Source organism: Hyperolius riggenbachi, chromosome 10 (assembly GCF_040937935.1).
Source record: "Hyperolius riggenbachi isolate aHypRig1 chromosome 10, aHypRig1.pri, whole genome shotgun sequence".
Taxonomy (NCBI): Eukaryota; Metazoa; Chordata; class Amphibia; order Anura; family Hyperoliidae; genus Hyperolius; species Hyperolius riggenbachi.
In genome coordinates this window covers 75,868,358-75,890,496 of record NC_090655.1, presented here as the reverse complement: position 1 = coordinate 75,890,496, position 22,139 = coordinate 75,868,358, and the positions used below count along the sequence as shown (strand labels likewise).

Sequence of the window (22,139 nt, the reverse complement as noted above, 5' to 3'; positions counted from 1 at the left end):
GACTTCATTCCTGCGCCACTCCATCCTCCCTAAACCTCCCCCGCATAGCAGCAAAATCCATTGCTAGATTGTGGGCTAGTGACGCCTCTGTTCAGCCTTTGCTCTACAGTGTCACCCAAGAGCATGCCTCGAACGTATGTATGAGGCTTAAAGGGGTTCTGTGGAGCCTATTAAAAACAAAAACCTGACACTTACCTGGGGCTTCCATCGGCCCCCTGCAGCTGTCATGTCCCGCACCGCCCCCTACGATTCTCAGTTCCCCGCCGCCAGCCTGGTCTATGTCTCTAAATAGACGAATAGTGCTCGCTCCCGCGCGTGTCATTGGGAGCTTACTGCACAGGCCCAGTACGGAGTTTTCTTGTGCTGCGCAGTAAGCTACCAATGACATGCACAGGAGCAAGCGCGTGGCCGTGCAGCCACAGTTCTAATTCGGGAAGAATCAGACTGAGAATCATGTGGGGGACGGCGCGGGACATGACAGCTGCAGGGGGCCAATAGAGGCCCCAGGTAAGTGTCAGTTTTTTTTTTTTTGTTTTTTTTTTTTTAATAGACTCCACAGAATCGCTTTAAGAGTACATGAAGAGTCACAAAATGTATTATCTCTCACTGGAACCACTCAATGTACTTTAGCCTATGATATGGGGTAAGGAAGTACAAATGAGTTAATTTTTTAGAGTGTACCTTATAACAAAGCAATCGCTGATTATTCTGGTTTGATTCTGCGTAAGACAAATCTCTATCCACAGTATAAAAAAATCACAGAAAAGAAAGCCCAACATTTTTGGTTGACAGGACCTTTCTCAAAAGCGAAATCACCCAGTGATGCATCACAAATACACTCCCCCTCAGGTGGCCATAATACATAATGGGACAACTGCTCACTCTGGATCAAAGGGGAGGCGCACTTATCCCAAAATTAGTGTTGCGTCAAATTTACATGAAACAAACAATATTATATCCATATAGTTTGCATGAAATCACTATACTGCAGTTGGGGCGGGGGTTGTTGTGCAAGTGCATAGAGGGAGAAGTGTAAGGTGCCAGGACATCTGTGCCTATAGGCTCCTGTGAGGTAAATCTGGGCCTGCTCACACTACTTATGCCAGAACCTCAACAAGGCTGCCAGGCAACTGACATTGTTTAGAAGGAAATAAATATGGCAGCCTCCATATCCCTCTCACCTCGGGTTCCCTTTAAAGCCTTTTGTTCGGTGGGATATTCTTCCCCTCTCTGGATGCTTGAGCAGTTCATGCATTCAAATGTTCTATTTAGCACCCAAAGTAGATCGAGCTGTAATACCACAGATTTGTGCGCAGCTGGCGCCACCATAGGCCGTAATAGGAATTCTGGCTATAGCGGCGCACAGTGAGTAACTTCGGCGCCGTCAGAGGACGGAGCTGAAGTTTCTTTTAAAACACTGTAATTCGGCCGCCAGCAATAGCTGAATGTCGCATTACATCTTCCCCCACTATCCACGTGGACCTAGAGGGGGAATCGTAATTAATGCCGCTGGGACTTGTGCAGGAGCAGGGTAAGCCATTTAGCGGTTATATCCTGGCCCAAGTCTCCCGGCAGTGATTTCACATGTATGTGTACAATTTTTCCTTCATTTGGACTAGACTCCTCGGTATTAAATAGGAATTGCAGGAGATGATTCTGTATCAGAACGTTTTTTTTTTTTGTTTTTTTTTTATCAAATAAGATGTCCCAGCCTTTTGAAAGGGTTTTTTTTTTTTTAGTATCACTCTCTTGCTACTTCCTGGTCACTGAAGTGAGCTAGAAGATGTCAGAAGGATGTGGCAGTAGAGGGAGAGAGGGAGGATTTCAAGTCCCCCTAATTAACACATCCTGGGTATTGCTGAATATTGGCTGAAGTCCTCTCCACCTTCTCCATACACCAGCTACAAATAATCACCATTAGGCATGGTCAATGAGATGATTATTATTCTTATTATTTATTGTATTTATAAAGCGCCAACATATTACGCCAGCGCTGGACAATAAAGTAATAAAAATAATTCTCCAGTATTAAAATCACAAAACGCAATCCCAATCGCTGGCAAAAAGCTTACGATTTTTAAAATCGCAGGAAATCAAACTTGAGCGATTGCATTAGCGCTTTGTTGTGAGTTCCAGGCCTGAGAGAAAAATAAAACCTCCCTGGCTTCACTCCTGAAAGCACAAGATGCCTACATGCATTACATTATAAGACACACACAGCAAGCAAAAACCACTAAGTTGTTTCACAGTGAAAAAGTGCAATTACGTTTTGGGGGGTTTTGTTGCCGATTCTGCTGTGATTTTTTTTTTTATTTTTTTTTTATATATATCGCTCCCAAAGCACTATATGCTACAAGATCGCTAACACTGCAGTGTGAATGCTCCTATAGGGACACGCGACACTACTGATTTGCAGGTCTGCTAATTGCAGCAGAATCACCCGCTGTGTGAACTGTGCTAACAGCTTTGGCTGTACGCTAATGTCTCACTCCATCCCGACTCCCCACACATCTCCTAAGCACAGAACACACTTTCAAATACGATTGACCATTCAATGACCAATTTTACCACTGCCATGCAGTATGAGGGTTTACCTACACAATCTACTAGTGTTTAAAAGCTGTTGACCCTCCTACTACATGAAAGTGATAAAATTGGTCAGTGATTGGCTTATCATAATTGCAAGTGTGGACCAGGCTTTATTTTATCTCATCACACACAACCCAAGAGGAACACAAATATCACAAAATAGTGGAACACCACAATACCTGAGAATGCAGCTCCCACTGTGAACACAGCAGAACAATTTAAGCACTGAAAAGCTGTCATATGTCTTTAAAGGGACACTGTAGGGGGTCTGGGGAAAATGAGTTGAACTTACCCGGGGCTTCTAATGGTCCCCCGCAGACATCCTGTGCCCGCGCAGCCACTCACCGATGCTCCGGCCCCGCCTCCGGTTCACTTCTAGAATTTCAGACTTTAAAGTCTGAAAACCACTGCACCTGCGTTGCCGTGTCCTCGATCCCGCTGATGTCACCAGGAGCGTACAGCGCAGACAGACCATACTGGGCCTGCGCAGTACGCTCCTGGTGACATCAGCGGGCTCGAGGACATGGTAACGGAGGCGCAGTGGTTTTCAGACTTTAAAGTCTCTGAAATTCCAGAAGTGAACCGGAGGCGGGGCCGGAGCATCGGTGAGTGGCTGCGCGGGCACAGGATGTCTGCGGGGACCATTAGAAGCTCCGGGTAAGTTCCCCCAACCCTCTACAGTGTCCCTTTTTAAATTGCCTTACCATACTGCATGGAGGTGGTAAAATTGGTCAGTGATTGGCCAGTTAAAATTAAAGGTGTATACCAGGCTTTATACTTGATTGAGCAATGCATGTGAATCTCCCTGCCTGATTGTCGGTAATAGGAATCGTACTATTGTTACCCCCGCCCCCCCCCAAAAAAAATCCTTTTTTTTTTTTTTACTGTATTGAAATTGGTTTATTTTTTTGCAAGCCTTGCCCCATAATCTCTACTACTCTACTTTCCAAATGTACAGTATATACAAACTTTCTCCCAAAATGCCCATGCCCAACGGCTACCAATCTGTTACTTTTATTATTGTAATTATTTTATAGTGCCAGCATCTTTCATGGCGCTGGGTTATTGAAACAATTTGGGGCTGGTTCAATGCATTTTTAACATAGCTTTCAAGATTAGTAGAAGTAATGTTCTAGTCGTGCTGAATGGCAGGGGACGCATATTGCAGGTTTGTGGGTAACATACATTTTTTTTCTTTCTTTTTTTCTTGTAAGGATTGTGTGGGTATTCCTGATGCCTGCAGTGTCTTAGTGAAACCACCATGTAACTCGCAGGCCAGCCGGCTAAGTGAGAAAGGCGGCTCCGTGGCTCAGAAGTTCACCTTCACACATGTAAGAGTGTTTTTCTCTTCTCTTTGACTCTTTGTATGTTTAAAAGAAAATAAAAATATATTATTGAAAGGCGCTGCTGTGACCTGCTTTGACCAAATGGCTACATTCCATAAAGGAAATGTATTTGCATGATTGGCTACATTTCTTTTTTTGTTTTAAGGTGTATATGTGGTGATTTTAATGTGCTTAGTTAAATGTGTCCAGGAAAAAAAATCCCCAATTTTTTTTTTTTTATTTTTTTTTTTTTTTTTGCGCGGGTGGGTCTGTTCCTTTACAATCTTTACCTGCAATAGGTTACAGTCTGGCTGCACTGCATGTGCGTGGTCTGGCTGAGTTCGCCACCATCATGCTCCCATCACCAGGAGTGCAATGGGGCTGCGCATGTGTAATGCAGCCCGACTGGCCTGACCGGAGCATATTACCGGTGAAGATTGTAAAATAACTAAGCAGCCTGGGAAGGACGGTGAGGGAGCAGCGGAGTACATGGGGCAGGAGGAAGCATCAGGGAAGCATAAATGCTGTCATATGCGTTCTCAGGTGCACTTTTATTCTTGCAATTTTTCTCAATAGTGGTCCTTTTAACTTTTCAGTCAATTCAGGTAAATTTCAAGTCTACATCAACGGTCTGAAATCCACACCCTACGATAGCTTTACATTCTATTGTGACTGATGTACGTCCCGACCAAACTTTTACTATCTGCAATTTTTGTCCAATAGGTGTTTGGCCCGGAAACTTCCCAGAGTCAGTTTTTTGAGGGAACTATGAGGAAACAAGTGATTGATTTTATGAAGGGTCAGAATCGGCTGATTTTTACTTACGGTGTTACAAACGCTGGGAAAACTTTTACATTCCAAGGTAATCCGTTGATCATTTTATGCACTGTGTATTAACATTGTACCTGCTGCTGGTTAATGTATTACATTACATAGTTATTTTGGTTGAAAAAAGACATACATGCATCGAGTTCAACCAGTACAAAGTACAACTCCAGCCCGCTCCATCACATATCCCTGTTGATCCAGAGGAAGGTGAAATACCCCTACAAGGCATGGTCCAATTTGCCCCAAAAGGGAAAAATTCCTTCCCGACTCCAGATGGCAATCAGATAAAATCCCTGGATCAACATCATTAGGCATTACCTAGTAATTGTAGCCATGGATGTCTTTCAACGCAAGGAAAGCATCTAAGCCCCCTTTAAATGCAGGTATAGAGTTTGCCATAATAACTTCCTGTGGCAATGCATTCCACATCTTAATCACTCTTACTGTAAAGAACCCTATCCTAAATAAATGGCTAAAACGTTTTTCCTCCATGCGCAGATCATGTCCTCTAGTCCTTTGAGAAGGCCTTGGGACAAAAAGCTCATCCGCCAAGCTATTATATTGCCCTCTGATGTATTTATACATGTTAATTACATCTCCTCTAAGGCGTCTTTTCTCTAGACTAAATAAACCCAGTTTATCTAACCTTTCTTGGTAAGCGAGACCTTCCATCCCACGTATCAATTTTGTTGCTCGTCTCTGCACCTGCTCTAAAACTGCAATATCTTTATTGTAATGTGGTGCCCAGAACTGAATTCCATATTCCAGATGTGGCCGTACTAGAGAGTTAAACAGGGGCAATTATATGCTAGCATCTCGAGTTTTTATTTCCCTTTTTAATGCATCCCAAAATTTTGTCAAGCTTTAGCTGCAGCTGCTTGGCATTGAGTACGATTATTTAACTGGTTGTCGATGAGTACTCCCAAGTCCTTCTCCAAGTTTGATGTCCAACTGTATCCCATTTATTTTGTATGGAGCTAGACCATTGGTACGACCAAAATGCATGACTTTACATTTGTCAACATTGAATTTCATCTGCCATGTATGTGCCCATATAGCCATCCTATCCAGATCCTGTTGCAATATGACACTATCTTCCTGAGAGTTGATGATTCTGCACAATTTTGTATCATCTGCAAAAAATGGCAACATTGCTCACTAAAGAGGACTAAAGATGTAATCAAATGTTCTTCCAGTTGTAATAATATTGCAGTTACAGCAAACCTGACAATAAACTGAGAAACTATCCTCCTACTGCTAAAAATTACTTATTAGAGGCTTCTCCAGTCCTGCTCTGCCAGGTCGTTACGGCACTGTTCCCTCGAGTTTTCAGTCGCACTGCGCAATAGCATAGACCCGCTTGAGCTTGGCTTTTTTCGAAGAAAGACGAGCAGGTCCGTGCTACTGCTTATGCTCGAGCGGTCAACAAGCGTTTTTCAGAGGTGACGGTGCTGGGATAAGCCAGTGGAGGGGAACAGGGGAATTCCCTGGAGCAGCGTTCCCCAATCCTGTCCTCCAAGCCCACCAACACTGCATGTTTTGTGGAAATCCAGAGGTAATTCATCATGTGTACAGTGGTCGTATGACATCTGCTCAACCACTTAAGGACCACAGGTTTATACCTCCCTAGTGACCAGGTGATTTTTTTCACAATACAGCACTGCACAGCTTTAACATTTTATTGCACAGCCATACAACTTACCACCCAAATTAATTTTGCCTCCTTTTCTTGTCCGTAACATGCCTTTCCTTTGGTGGTCCCTGATCGCTGTTGCGATCGGTAGTTTTCTTTTTATTTTAATAAAGTGTTTTGTTTTTTTATTTAAAAAAAAACCAACACTTTATTAAAATAAAAAACAAAACACTTTTATAATTGAAGCACTAGATCGCAGAGCTGTACTGTACTGTTTTTACTTTAGAACATGCTGAACATGGAGCTCCACTCTGTCTCGGCTGGTAACTATTGCGCGTGAGCGTTCCCTGCTATTCCCCGCCCACCGCTCTGGATGCTGATTGGCAGTCCTAGGGCTGCCGGCTTCTCAGCATTAGCCGGTGGTGGGGGGGGGGTGGCGTAAAGGGTTTCCGAGGCGAGGAAGATTACAATGTGCTTACTTACCTGGGGCTTCTCCCAACCCCGAGCAGCCGTCTCAGTCTGTCGCTGCAGCCCCAGTCCTCCTCTGTCTCTGCTGGCTTCCCGCAAAGATCGCGCCCCGTTGACTAGGTTGGCTCTTGCACCTGCACTGGCACTCGACCCCATGCGTCCATGACATCTGGTGCATACTGCGTCCGATCACTACTAGTGCGCAGTATGCTACAGATGATGTGGAGGCGCAGAAGAGCCGGCCCGAGGGCGGGTCGCGATCATTACGGGTGGCCAGCATGGTTCCCAAATAATGATACAATCCTCCTTTTTTTTTTTTTTTTTTTTTTTTTTTTTTTTTTTTTTTTTTTGTCGTCCAATCTTACCATTTCTGTGTAATAGAAGGAACTGCCTAAAGTATCCATTCAGTATTTTCACTGTTTACCATTCTACTACATAGATTGGAAAATGATTGGAGCATTAGTGGCCACCATTATCGATTTCCGACCCTGAGTGTATTGTTCTCCTCAGTCACCCTGCCACAGTAGGCAGCAGCTCCTCTGTGTGGCCCTTGTTCTGCCTCTGTCCCCCTCCACAGCAACAGACGCGTCAGTAGCCTGGAGCCTAGCGATGCACCTGTACAACCTCTGCTCTGCACTGTTGCTGAGGGATTGAGTCCCGATCCCTGCTGGGCGACTTCCCTAATGCTAGGTACACATGATGCAATTTTCTGGCAGATTTACTGTCAGTTCGATTTATTTCCAACATGTCCGGTGCGTACATCAAACAACGTTGATTCCGGCGATGCCTCTAATGACTGACTGCACATGGTTTATTGCAAGCTTCCCAAACGTTGAGGAACTTCAGTGAAAATAATGTAATAAAGTGCTTAATTTTTACAATCATGTATAAATTATTTTAGGCCAGAAACTCACTAGGAGTGATTTTTCTGAGCGCTTTGCGATGTGAGAAGCTCTTGCTAATGTAATTCTATAGGTGTGATCCCACTTGAGGGATGCTATTTTTTTTTTTTTTTAAATATAAAAATCCCCCATAGCATTGCATTAGCAAGAGCTTTTTCAAATCACTAGCAATTAGAAATCGCTCCTAGTGGGCTTCTGGCTTAAGTCAGTGTTTGCCCATTTGTAAAATATTTCCTCTCTGATGTACATTGACATTTTATCACGTGGTGACATTTTTACTGCTGGCAGGTGATGTCACTGGAAGGAGATGCTGCTAGCTTTTTCAGCAGTTGGAAACCGCTGTTCTTTCCCACAATGCAACAAGGCTCCCACAGTGTGATATCAGGACCTCAGAGCTGTGAGGCGCTGAGATCACACTGTGGGAGGGGTTTCACCACGAAATTTGCCATACAGAGCCTCCTGATGATCCCTTTGAGAAAAGGAATATCTCTAATGGGAAAGGGGGGATCAGCTACTGATTGGGATGAAGTTCATTTATTGGTTACGGTTTATCTTTGTTTCTTCTTCAGGCATTATACAGAACTGTATTAGATAACTTAACGCTTGGAAAGCTTGCAATAAACCATGTACAGTCAGTCATTAAAGGAATCACCGGAAACAACGCAAAGCAGATCAGACATGTTGGAAACTATCGATACTTCAGTAAATCTGTCAGAAAATTGCATCCTGTTTACTGCGCATTATACGTGTGAATGAGACTTTATTATTGCCTTAATGACTAGGTTCCTACTAGAGAAAAACTGCCAAGTGCGCCTAAATGTTTTAACTCTTAGGCAGCGTTCACATTACAAACGCGGACGGGCACGCACACGGAACGCAACGCGTACGAACGCATGCCATCCGCGTTTGTATGCGTTGCGTGGCTGATCCCATCACTGAAAAGTGAATGGGACAGCCACGCGTTTTGGCAAAAAATGCGTGCAGCATGCGTTCCCGGACCGCACAGGTCCGGAACGCATGCAGTGTGAACATCAAACAGTGCTCTCTATGCACTGTCTGATGTCGTGCGTGTCGGCCACCTGCACGCGTTTCCAAAATGCGGCTGGAAACGCGTGCAGTGTGAACAGGGCCTTATGCTGGGAATACAGTTCGTTTTTGAGCCATTAAGATGGCTCGATAATTTCCGACATGTCCGATCTCCTGCTTGATTCCAGATAGCAGTGAATGGGAAAAAAATTTGAAAAACGAGCGGAAGGTAACAGAATTGACTCCAGAATCGAGCAGCAAAACGATCGAACGGCAAAAACGAGCTGTATATGCCCAGCATTAGAGAGAGAAAAAGGAAAAAAAATTAACACAACCGAGTTTATAACCGGGAATGGCACTGTACATACACACGTTTATCTTATGTCCATTCCGTTACCCTTTTAAGTTTTGCCTTCCATTGTTTTCTTTTGTTTTTACCAACTTTTTAATTTTGTAGATGTAGTAAAATTAATAAAAAAAATGAAGTAAACCTTTTTATGGAGCTATTGTAAGTAGTATTTGTCAGGTTTTTTTCTAATTCTTAGTGTTGCCACTAGATGTCACTGTACACCCACCAAAAAAAAAAAAAAAATAGCCTTTTCTGGAAAATCAGATGCGTCCATGTATAGCCATTCTGGTTTTGGCATTGGAGCGGGTTTATGCAGCCTGTGACAGAGGCATGATCACACATTCATTGCTGTAATCATTTCAATCATTTCTACTGTGATATTTGTGTACAAAAACACTTTTTATCCCCGGTATTTGTGAATCCAGAATTTCTTTTCTGTACATCAATGTATTGTATCTCCCAATGAAAACCTTTTTAATCAAGTATTTGTAAATGAAATGACATAGTTTGTAATTCGCTACACACAGGGGGGAAATAAAGATAATCAACGATAAACATATCTACAGCTGCAGAAATAGGCCAGTATTGCTAAACCAGGCAGGGCCCATTCACACCTAAGCGATTAGTGGGCGATTCCGGCTGATTGCTAAAGCGCTAGCGCTTTTTAAAGCGCTTGTGCTTTTGTTAGGCTGCATACACACTTGAGATAAAAGTCTTTGAAAAATGAGATCACAGACCAATTTTACCCCTTCCATGTAGTATGAGAGCCATACCTACACAGTCTAGTCTATGGAGCTGAACTCCCCATCAGATAGAAATCTTTGCAAGATGCTGTAAAAGAGAAAACCGAGAGCCCAATATGGTGCAGTATGTTAAGATTACTGGTCAAAATGATAAAGTGAGAAAAATTATACTCACAAACATGGGTTACCATTCAGGCAACCACTATAAAGGCAGGTGAGGAGATTAGGCCTGTCCTCACTCAGGGCTAAGAAGTCGCTCTCTGTAGAAAGGAATAAAGATAGGGGTAACACTCCCCTCCACCAGGAGTGGACACAGTATAGTTGAATGTGAAACAGAGGCGCCAGCAGGATAAAAAAAATGATTAAAACCTTTAAAAATGCTTGGAGGAAGTGGTGGTCTTGCCTCCCAAAAGCAAACAAGAGATCCTGGTTTTTATATAAATTAACACATTTATTATACGGTACCCCAAGCAAAAATTGCAACGCGTTTCGCAGGTCAAGCCCACTTCATCAGGCAGAATTGGGGACAACTTTGAACAAAGACAAAAACAATAATGGCTACAATGAGGAGGGCTATACAGTTACTGCAGAGTGGCAGTTAACTAGAACAGTATAAATGACATTCAGAAACAGGAAATGCATGAGTAGGAGGTCATTTAAGGGGAGTTTATTTATTGGGGAATATGTATGCATGGTATGGGCACGAGTGGGGGGAGGGAAAAGGAAAGGGAGGGGGTGTAACTTGGGTATAGGTAAGTATAAGGTGTATTGGTGCGGGGGTAATATGTAGTGATAAGGGCTAGCAAACCGGAGAGGTGAATGGTATAAAAGGACCTGGATGGAAAATACTGTATGTATGCAAAATAGCCCATAAAGTGAGCATAAGTTGCAATGGTGTGGGGGTATTGCGTAATGGAGCAGTTAGCAGGCAGAAAGATAGATACAATATAAATTAGCCAAATGACAAATAAGGAATGTAGTCAGATTCAAATGTATGAGAAGGAGCAGCACTTACCAAGAGATCTGTAGTAACACGATTAGCGCCTCAGTGCTGTGCTGTGGATGACCAGGGTCTTTTATGTGTGTGATGTTGGAGGGAAAACCGAAGGGAGTCGTGGGAGGGTCTAAATGGGCGGGGTTGTTGTGCCTGGTAGCCAATGGTGTATTTAGCTGGGCGAAGATGTAATAGTATTGGTTGCTAGTGGGGAGATGGCATGTGGAAATGAAACCACCGTTATTATTGGTGTGTGGATGTGGAAGGGTGGCACGGGGTGACGTCGGCGGATAGAGAGCCAATCCGCTGCGGGTGGGCGTATACTTGAGGCGGCCTGGACGTCGCACCACGCGGATGCGTGTAGTGCGCACGCAGGCGGACATGTGTAGCGCTACACATGTCCGCCTGCGTTATGAATGGGCCCTAAAGTACCCCTGTAACTTTTGCTTTTATTTAAAACAAAAACTTTTTTAGGAGGGAGAAGCCTCTGGATCTTGAGATCCACCCCTGTCCTACTCAGCCACCCCTTTAAAGAGGAGATGTCAGCCATACTATCTCAGAAAAAAACACCTGTATAAGTAGATAACTACTTGATCTACTTGCATAACACATGTATTGCACTTTCACGTTTTGATTTTACGGAATTTTTTTTTCTACAGTAAAAAGACAATCCTTTTAATTTCCCATTTTAAGTGTGGCTATTTTGAAGCCAATCCTGATGCCATTTCCTTCCTTACTCTAAGTAGTAACTAAGTGCATTGCCTCAGCATGAGAAATATTTGCCAATCAGAGAAGAACAGAGGTGTGGGAGGGAAACACAGGAGAGAAAGAGGCTTCAGCCAATCAGGCTGCATTAGTTTAGTCTAAGGGGGAAGTAGAGAAGCAAAAAAGGACAACCCAGCATGCCCTGCAACTTCCTTTTTTTTATGTACCAAATTTTGTGTGTACCAAATAAGTCGGGTAAACTGGGGAATGATTTTTTTTTTTTTTTAATCAACAAGAAAAGTAAGAGGTTTTTCTTTTAACTTTTCGATTGCCTGGTTAGCATCCGTATTACTTGTTTACCAGATAAAAATAAAGAATTGATTTTTGATTTTATACCAGACAGTTACTCTTTAAATGAAAAGTATAGCGCCAGTTACTCGCATGGGGCTCCTTCCAGCCCCCTGCAGTCTTTCTGGTCCCTCGCTGTCATTCCGCGCTCCTCCGTTCCACCGCTGTCCTCCTGTGTAAGCTAGGTGACTGGCTTTCTTTTCTTTTACTTGGCAAGTGCATAACGCACCTGGCAATGGGAGCACGATGGAGGAGGTGGGCGGTACGAGGCCACGCATGCAGCATTCGGAGGGGCACAGCGAATGAACAGAGCAGCGCAGAATGACGCCATGGGATCAGGAGGACGTCCGGGGCAGGAAGAAGCCCCAGGTAAGTAACTGGTCACTCTGTTTTATTTAAAAGGAAGTTTTTAAGCAAGAACTAAATATGGCAGTCACCATATCTCTCTCACTTCAGGTTCTCTTTTAAAGAGAAACTAAACTGAGAATATGGATTCTTTTTCCTTTTAAAATACGGTAACAGTTTCCGGACTTTCCTGCTGATCCTGTGTCTCTAATGTGTTCAGCCACAGCCCCTGAACAATCATACAGATCAGGTGCTCTGACTGAAGTCAAACTGGATTAGTAGCATGCTTGTTTCAGGTGTGTGATTCAGCCACTACTGCAGCCAAAGAGATCAGCAGGACTGCCAGGCAACTGGTATTGTTTTAAAGGAAACATCCATATCCCTCTCAGTTTAGGTTCCCTTTAAAAGGAAACCTCCATATCCCTCTGTTAGGGCTCGTTCACACCAAAGACGCTTTGGCTTTTTTCACGTTTTTCACTGGTGATTTTTCAAAATCGCCCTAAAACCGCTTGTGCAATGATTTCAATCCACTCACCAAAGCGCTGCCTGTACCATTTTTGGAGTAATTAGCCTTAGAGTGGCTATCGGGCATAAAATCAAAAATCAATTATTTTTTTTTATCTGGTAAGTAATAAGGATGCTAATCGGGCAATCCAAAAGTTAAAATCACTATTACTTTCCTTGTTGATAAATGATCATTCCCCAGTTTACTCTTGACTCTTACTTGGTACACAGAAAATTTGGTACACAAAAGTTGCAGGGCATGCTGGTTTTTTTTTTTTTGTTTTTTTTTGCGCTTCTCTACTTCCCCTCAGACTTAACTATTGCAACCTGATTGGCTGAAGCCTCTTTCCCTTCTGTTTTCCCCTCCCACACCTTTGTTCCTCTCTGGCCAAAATTTCTCAGGCTGAAACAATGCACTTTCTATAGTGAAGGGCGGGCAAATCGGGCAGAGTAGACTAATGCTTCATTCACACTTGAGATAAGTCTTTGGAAAAGGCAAGATCACAGACCAATTTTACCCCATTCCATGTAGTATGAGAGCCATACTCTACACAGTCTATTCTATGGAGCTGCACTCCCCATCAGATAAAATCTTTGCAAGATGCTGCACACAAAGATGCTGTACACACTCAAAAGATCATTATCTGCAAAAGATCTGTTCCTGCAAAAGATCCATTCCTGCAAAATGCATTCATAGTCTATGAGATCTGCAGATCCTCATACACACCTGGTTTAACAGACTTCATCTGCATATCTGGCAATCATCTGCAGATCTGAAAATCCATCCTGGTGGATCTGATCTGCAGATGATTGTCTGTTTAACTAGGTGTGTATGATGATCTGCAGATCTCATAGACTATGAATGCATTTTGCAGGAATGGATCTTTTGCAGGAATAGTCCAGCTTGCGACTGTTTGTTTCTAGTGTTCAGTCCATGCTGCCACTACAATTTACCATTGCTGGAAATTCCATGTAGTATGAGAGCCATACCTACACAGTCTATTCTATGGAGCTGCACTCCCCATCAGATAAAATCTTTGCAAGATGCTGCACACAAAGATGCCCTTACACATTCAAAAGATCATTATCTGCAAAAGATCTCTTCCTGCAATAGATCCATTCCTTCAAAATGCATTCATAGTCTATGAGATCTGCAGATCATCATACACACCTTGTTTAGCAGGCAATCATCTGCATATTATCTGCAGATCAGATCCACCAGGATGGATTTTCAGATCTGCAGATGATTGCCAGATATGCAGATGAAGTCTGTTAAACAAGGTGTGTATGAGGATCTGCAGATCTCATAGACTATGAATGCATTTTGCAGGAATGGATCTATTGCAGGAAGAGATCTTTTGCAGATAATGATCTTTTGAATGTGTACGGGCATCTTTGTGTGCAGCATCTTGCAAAGATTTTATCTGATGGGGAGTGCAGCTCCATAGAATAGACTGTGTAGGTGTGGCTCTCATACTACATGGAATGGGGTAAAATTGGTCTGTGATCTTGCCTTTTCCAGAGACTTTTATCTCAAGTGTGTATGCAGCATAAGTGGGCTACAGGTTTCTGTTACTCTGAAGTATAACCAAGCTTTCTTCTCCTGTGTGTCTTTCCTTTGTGTTTCTATCCATTGCCTCATAATATTGCCCTGTTATGACAGGTACAAAAGATGAGGCTGGCATCTTACCAAGATCGATGGAAATGCTTTTTAATACTATTGAGGGGAAAGTTTATTCCAAGATGGATATAAAACCTCACCGATGCAGAGACTACATAAGACTGACCAAAGAGCAGATGAAAACAGAAGCTGCAGCCAAAGCCAGCGTGCTTCGCCACTCAAAAGAGGTACAGTGTCACCGTATGGGGGGGGGGGGGGGGGACTACAAGTTATAGTCCTCCCTTTAGGGCCGGTGCACACCAAAACCCGCTAGCAGATCCGCAAAATGCTAGCAGATTTTGAAACGCTTTTTCTTCTTTTTCTGTAGCGTTTCAGCTAGCGTTTTGCAGTTTTGTCTAGCGGTTTTGGTGTAGTTGATTTCCTGTATTGTTACAGTAAAGCTGTTACTGAACAGCTACTGTAACAAAAACGCCTGGCAAACCGCTCTGAAGTGCCGTTTTTCAGAGTGGTTTGCGGTTTTCCTATACTTAACATTGAGGCAGAAACGCATCCTCAATCCAAAAAATGCCTCACCCAGGCATTTTTCGTTTCTGCAAAATGCCTCCCGCTCTGGTGTGCACCACCCCATTGAGATACATTGACCAAGCAGATCCGCAGCCGCAAGCGGATCTGAAAACGCCCAAAAAGCCGCTCGGTGTGCACCAGCCCTTACTCTTGCTTTTTGGTAGCAACTTAAAGTGGGATGGAACTCCCTATTAAGGCCTGGTGCACACCAAAACCCGCTAGCAGATCCGCAAAATGCTAGCAAATTTTGAAACGCTTTTTCTTATTTTTCTATGGCGTTTTGCTAGCGTTTTGCGGATTGCTGCAGCGGATTTCAGTATAGTACATTTCATATATTGTTATAGTAAAGCTGTTACTGAACAGCTTCTGTAACAAAAACGCCGGCAAAACCGCTCTGAACAGGCGTTTTTCAGAGCAGTTTGCGTTTTCCTATACTTAACATTGAGGCAGAAACGCATCCGAAATCCAAAAAATGCCTCACCCCAGCATTTTTCGTTTCTGCAAAACGCCTCCCGCTCTCGTGTGCACCACCCCATTGAGATACATTGGCCAAGCGGATCCGAAGCCGCAAGCGGCTGTAGAAACGCTGAAAAGGCCGCTTGGTGTGCACCAGCCCTTTCTGAGAAAATAAAAATAAATCTTCCCAAAAAAAAAATTTGTGTAGCTTGCCTATACTGTCAGTTACCTCCTGGTCATAGTGCCCTATCTTATTTGAAACTGGAAGTTTTTGTTATTTACATTTTGAGATACGGTAAGCTTTTTACTGTAGCTAAATAAAAACATTAAAAAAAAAAAACTTCCCACAATCCTGTTGGCATGGCATAGTTCGGCACAGGCGCATAGACCATGTAAAGAAATAATTAGGGGTCGTATAGGCACTAGGGATGTTCAATAACATGCAAATATTTCTGAGTTTATGCAAATTTTCCTTAAATTGGTACTGAAGTATCTAAAAAAAAAAAAAAAAGATTTTCACTTACCTGGGGCTCCTGCCAGCCCCCTGCAGCCGCCCTGTGCCCACGCTGTTTTGAAACTATCCTCTGTTCCCCTGCTGGGGTAACGGAGGATCTCTACTATGACTGTACACTACGCTCCCGGCGAAGGGAGCGTGAACGAGGACGCACGCGGCCAGTTCTTCGCAAGCGCAGTGGACACAGATGGAAGGAGTGAAAGTGAGCCACGGCGGGGGAATGGAGGATCGTTCCAGGATGGCATAGGCACAGGGCGGGTGCAGGGGGCTGGCAGAAGCCCTAGGGAAGTGAACCCCCCCCCCCCCCCCCCCTAGTTACTTCAGTTCATCTTTAATTGCAAGTTGTGACCTGATCTCTCCCCTGTATCACCTGACTGCCACAGCAGATCAGCCCATTTGAAAGCGCATGATATTAACAATAGATCTGCTTCCATGAAAGCAGGGAGTAGAAACAGTGCAGCTTTATTTCAGGATTTGTATCAGCTGTAACAAATGTTTTTCTTTAAAGAGAATCTGAATTGAAAATAAACTTGATGATATGATTTTGTATGCGTAGTACAGCTAAAAAATACTACATTAGCAGCACAGGTATGAGTATCCTATTGTCTCCAGTACAGGATGAGTTACGGAACTTCAGTTGTTAGCTATTCTAAAGAGATTCTATGAGCTCTCTAACTAGATTAGTCAGAGAGCAATGCTATTTTCTGAAGCACTTGTACATCAAAGAAACAATGACTGGGACAACTTCAGATACAATTTTACTGCAGAGAAGTTCAAGGGTCATTAGCTCTGCTCTGTTTCATAGTTTAAAACGCAGCGTGTAGTTTGTAAACTACAAATATTAGAGAATAATGCAATGTAAAAAAAAAAAAAAAAAAGCTATATAACTGAAAATAAAAATAGGACGTTTTCTTTGCTACTAATGTTTTATTATCCATACTACACATACAATTCATTATATCATAAGGTGTTTTTTTTATGCTTCAGTGTATCTTTTAGAGTAGAGAGGAAGTTCTGAGTTCAGGTTCACTTTAGAGGAGGATATGGCGGTAGCCATGTTTGTTTCCTTTTAAACAATACCAGTTGCCTGGCTGTCCTGCTTATTTCTTTGGTTGCAGTCAGTATTATCTGGATCACACACATCTGAAACAAGCATGCAACTAATCCAGTCAGACTTTAGTCAGAAACCTCTTAAGGGGCCCATACACCTAACGATTTTCCCGCCGAAATACGGCAGTTTCGATCACCGTGATCAAAACAGCCGTGAAATTGCCGCGTACACCGCTGACAGAACGATGGATGGAACGTTCCCGTCGATCCATCCGTGTGGAAGATTTTTCTCGGTCGCCGGCGGGTTGGGAGTGCGTCGATAGCGGCGAATGCCCGACGACAGATGCAATACAGCGGGTATACATTACCTGCTCCGCCAGCGCGAGTCCCCTGGTCCACCGCTGTCTTCTCCGCCTGGTCCCGGCATCTTCTCCGCATCCGGCATAACTTCCTGTGTCACTGCAGTGACAGCGGAAGTACAAATAGAGGGCGCTCTATTTGAACTTCCGCTGTCACTGGAGTGACAGAAAGTTATACGCGGATGCCAGCGGACCAGGCGGAGAAGACAGCGGTGGACCAGGGGACTCGCCGGCGGAGCAGGTAATGTATGCAGGGAGGGGGGGGGGGGGGCGTCAGCTCCACAGATTGTGATCGGTTTCAGGCTGAAATCGATTCAATCTGTCTGTAGTAAAGGTGGCCATACGATCCCTCACTGATCAGATTCGATCAGAGAGGGATCTATCTTTTGGTCGAATCTGATGGCAAGTCGACCAGTGTATGGCCACCTTTAATAGTTTTTAGCCATAGACCCTGAACAAGCATGCATATTAGAGGCAGAGGATCAGCAGGGTGCCAGGCAACTGGTATTGTTTGAAAGATAATACATTTGGCAGCCTCCACAATCCCTGTCAGTTCAGTCACAAAGACCTATGAAATCAGATATTTGTAAATAGTAATTCTGCCCTGGATGTTAAACCTGTCAAGATTGTATTCACTTATAACCTATTTTCTTGATGTAGACTGATCTTCAGTACAGCATATGGTGCAACAACAGCAAAACCTCTGTAAATACAACAGGCACTGATGAGGGTAAGGTATATTATTTTTACCTCTTGTGGTTGAAAGCATTTTTACATTGTTCTATCGCTTTAATTTTTATGAATAAACATAGCTTCTGATTGGAGTAATGTTCATGTTCATTCATTGTTTGTTAATCAGCAGTGCTTCGGGAAAGTTCAAATCCTCCACTAGTATTGCAACATCAACAGGTCGCCCAGTGGAAACAGACTCCCCTCGTAGCATGCGGGGCATTAAATGGCACCTCATGGCATCTCTCTGCAGTTCCAGGTGTAACGCAGGAAATTGCCTCTTAGGTGGGTCTGTTGCACGAGTTATCCCAAATAAAGGAGATTTCATAACCCGTGCAACTGACCCATCTAAGAGGCCATTTCCTGCTTTACACCTGGAATTGCAGAGGGACACCATGAAAGGTGAAGGAAGCCTATTTAATTCGTTAAGTGACATCTGATGGTGGGCGGTACCTGGCTCCCCCATGCCTCCGCGACCTTCCAGCACAGCATGGTTTGGCATGGCGCTGTAGGCTTGCAAGCACAGTGCCGCAGCTTGAGCTCAGTGGCTCTGAGCTCGCCGTCAGTATATGGACTCTGACTATATGGGCACACCACGGATGTCCCTTCAGGAGGGTTACCGGTACTCTAAGCAAGACCCCTACTCCTAATACCTGCAGCAAGATGATTGATCTATACATGAAAACTTGCAGTTTAGATTGAAATCCCTTTCAATGAGCACTTTCATGCAAATATACGTTCACTGTCTTTGTTCCCAAGAGATTACTTAAAATCTTTTTGCTACTGTAAAAACCCTGCATGAGGCTCGATTCCCCTCGAGCTGCAGTCATAGCGGACCATTTGTAATGGAGCGGACAGTTTGGTTTCCACTCCGATTTTTTATTTTCAGGTCCAGTTCTTCTCCGGAGCAGATGTGTTTCCGCCATAGGTTTCTATGGTAAAAATGACTGCATTGCGTTCCAATCATGTTTTGAGTGACAGGCAGAAATCCTATTAATAGCAAAGAATCCAGATCATTCACCGTCCGTCAATGTTTGCGTCCTGGCAAACTATTCGTTTTGTCTTGCAGTGTGAAACCGAGCCTGATGCTAGAGTTTAAAATGAAATAAACATGTCAGCCTCCATATACTTCTTGCTACAGGTATCCTTTTAAACAATGGCAGTCTCCTGGCAACCTGCTGGTCTATTTGGCTAGAGTAGTGTCTGAATCACACCACAAACAGGCATGCAGCTAATCTTGTCAGATTTGACAGAAATGTCAAACACCTGATCTGGATATGTTCAGTCAGGGTCCATGGCTAAAAGTATTAGGGCTCGTTTTCTCTAGTGCGGCGTGCGTCTCGCAGACGCACGCTGGCACCGAGTGGGTGGGCGGTTTCGCAGGCGAATCCCATGGGCCGTGCCATGCACTCTCCCGCAAGCAATTCAGTCGCGGTGCTGTTATCCCCTATGGCAGAGTTTCCCCGTGTGATTAATGTGCGGGGAAACTCTGCGGAAACCGCGATAGTGGAAACGGGCCCGCAGAGGATAAGCAGGAGAGCCAGGCAACTGGTATTGCTTAAAAGGAAATAAGTAGGGTGGTCTATACCTCTTGCCTTTAAATACTAGGAGGTACGTGTACCCCAGGAGGTACTTCTGATGATTCCAGGGGGTACTCGGGCTTGATAAACTTAACCAAGAATAACAAATTTAGAGTTTTAGAAAATGACAAAAGATAGATAGATCGATAGATTTGTCAAGGGGTACTTATAAGGTTTACTATGCTAGGGGGTACTTGGTGAGTACAGGGTTTTAAAAGGGATACATAACAATGCTGAGAGATTTTCACATGTCTCACTGTGTTAACTCAAACCTGTGGGTTTGGTTGCTATGCTGAAAATATAGATGCTTGCCTCGGTGGAGGGAAGCCTCTGGAATGGATCCTACAGAGGCCTCTCCCATTCCCCCTCAGTCTTGCCATTTCAGCGCTAGGACACCCTATACCAACTCCTCACGACTGTTGTGGTCTTGCTCTCCTATGAGATCGAGCGCAGGGCGGCTCGTGGGAGCAAGGGGTCCCAGCATTTGAACAGCAAGGAGGTTGGCGGCGGGGGAAGTCTCTGAGGGATTGCAGTGGCAAGTACCCAAATTGGGCACACTTTTTTTATATTTTTTTTGTAAATTTGAATAATGATAAACCTATTCTTCCAGTCATCACTATTCTGTTCTCTTCATAGTGAACTGTTTTTATTTCTGTTATCTTCTGGCTTCAGTCATGCAATTTGAGAGAAATAGATGTAGGTTGGGCTCCAGTGTTCTCCCCATGCTCTTTTAGCTGGGTGCTCCACTCGGCTAAATTTGTTGAGCATGTCATCTGCTCTCCTCCTCCTCCTCATCATCCTCCTCTGTTGTAAGAAGAGTTGCACCAGCCCTGAATTCCCCCATCTTGCCCCACCCAACTACTTTTTCATGCCAACCGGCTGGAAAAAATGTCTGGGGAGAGTACTGGGCCCACACATGCTAGGAAACTGTGCATGCACTTTTTGTATGCATTTTATTTTTTGTAATGTAATTTTTTTTTCTCCCCATGCTAGTTTTAATTGCAGAAAAAAGCGTGTTTTTTTTGTTTGTTTTTTTTTCTTCAGCATTTAATGTTGAAAAATAAATGGCAAATTGTATACAGTATCAAAAGATTGTAGTGGGCTGCTAGTTACCTTTCCCCATTCCAAAATTAGCATTCGATGTGATTGAGCCCATTGATTTCCATGGACTGTCTATTTTAATGCTAGTTCACATTGAGGGCAAAAGCATGTGGCTCAGACAATTGTAGAAAGTATTTAACATTTATAAGTTACATCAGGTGTCCTTTATCCTTTTTTCCCGGTTTTGCTCAAGTGGTTTTATTTGGATAACTCAGCCGACTATTCTCAGGCAGCCTCCTACACAGTACATGCAGAGCGGGCGCAGGGAGGCTGTTCATAGTTCAGGACGCAGGATCAGCTCTCCTCTTCTTCCACCCGCGGCCCTGCAAAGCCGACTTCTCCTTCTGAGTCCCAATCCCATCATATGACATGTGATCGGGACCCAGAGGATGATGTTAGCATTGCAGCGCCACTTGGTGGTGGAAGAGGGTTAGTGGAAGAGACACTGGGAGGAAGAAAAAAAAAATGCAGCTCTGCAGCATGCACAACAAAACTGTATTGGGACAGGGAAAGGGTTAAAGAGCTATTCTACCTGGATGTTACATGTGCAAGAGGCTGCTCATGGAATATGAAGAGAACTGCTGCACACTCCACTGCTGTTTGCTCTGTATAGTATACAGGCTGCACAGGAAGTGGATCACTACAAAGCTGGCCTAGGAGATCCTTTCAGACTTAGAAATAATAGAATGCATGTGCTGAGTTGGATATAATATCCCAGTTACTTGTATTTCCAGTGACTTGCTAAAATCAAATGAATTGGTTCAAAGTAGTAATCACTGAGCTGTCAGCGTAATGCAGCTTGTTAAAGGAAATCTGACGTGGAAGGGATATGGAGGCTGCCATATTTATTTCCTTGTAAACAAGACCAGTTGCCTGGCTGTCCTGTTGATCTTTCTGGCATTGGTAGTGTCTGAATCAATCTGAAACAAGCATGCAGCTAGTCCAGTCAGACTTCAGTCAGAGCATCTGATCTGCATTCTTGTTCGAGGGCTGTGGCTAATAGTATTGGAGACACAAGATTAGGAGGGCAGCTAGGCAACTTGCATTGGGTAAAAGGTAATAAAATGTCAGTCTCTGTATACTTCTCACCCCAGGTTCCTTTAAAAAAAATAATAATAAATAAATAAATAAAAATTTTGGCATGTATGAGTTTTTTTTTTTTGTTTTTTTTTGAATCTGTAGAAAAAACTACAAATCATCACTAGAAAGTGACAGTTCAGGGCAAAGTGCTGTATAGACACATCAGCTAGCCTAGAGGCCATCAATGCAATCTGTTGCTGTGGGAGGAGTTATGAGGCTTTGCACATGGCAGTGCATATGCAGGTGGAGTGAGCAGGACAATAATGTGCTTGGAGGTTACTTTTAGGAGGTTACTTTTAATACGCTGTAATTCGGCCGCCAGCAAT

The 22,139-nt window shown here is 43.7% G+C and overlaps 1 protein-coding gene across 3 annotated transcripts in view; it reads left to right on the top strand.

The window, feature by feature from the left end:
- KIF20B (kinesin family member 20B) overlaps positions 1–22,139 on the top strand; it is a 175,136-nt gene that overhangs the window by 28,702 nt on the left and 124,295 nt on the right. For all 3 annotated transcript variants that reach the window (XM_068258632.1, XM_068258631.1, XM_068258633.1), the window contains 4 exons: positions 3,804–3,920; positions 4,638–4,776; positions 14,423–14,607; positions 17,984–18,053. In XM_068258632.1, coding sequence (XP_068114733.1) covers positions 3,804–3,920; positions 4,638–4,776; positions 14,423–14,607; positions 17,984–18,053 — 511 coding nt within the window. The remainder of the gene's footprint in view (positions 1–3,803; positions 3,921–4,637; positions 4,777–14,422; positions 14,608–17,983; positions 18,054–22,139) is intronic.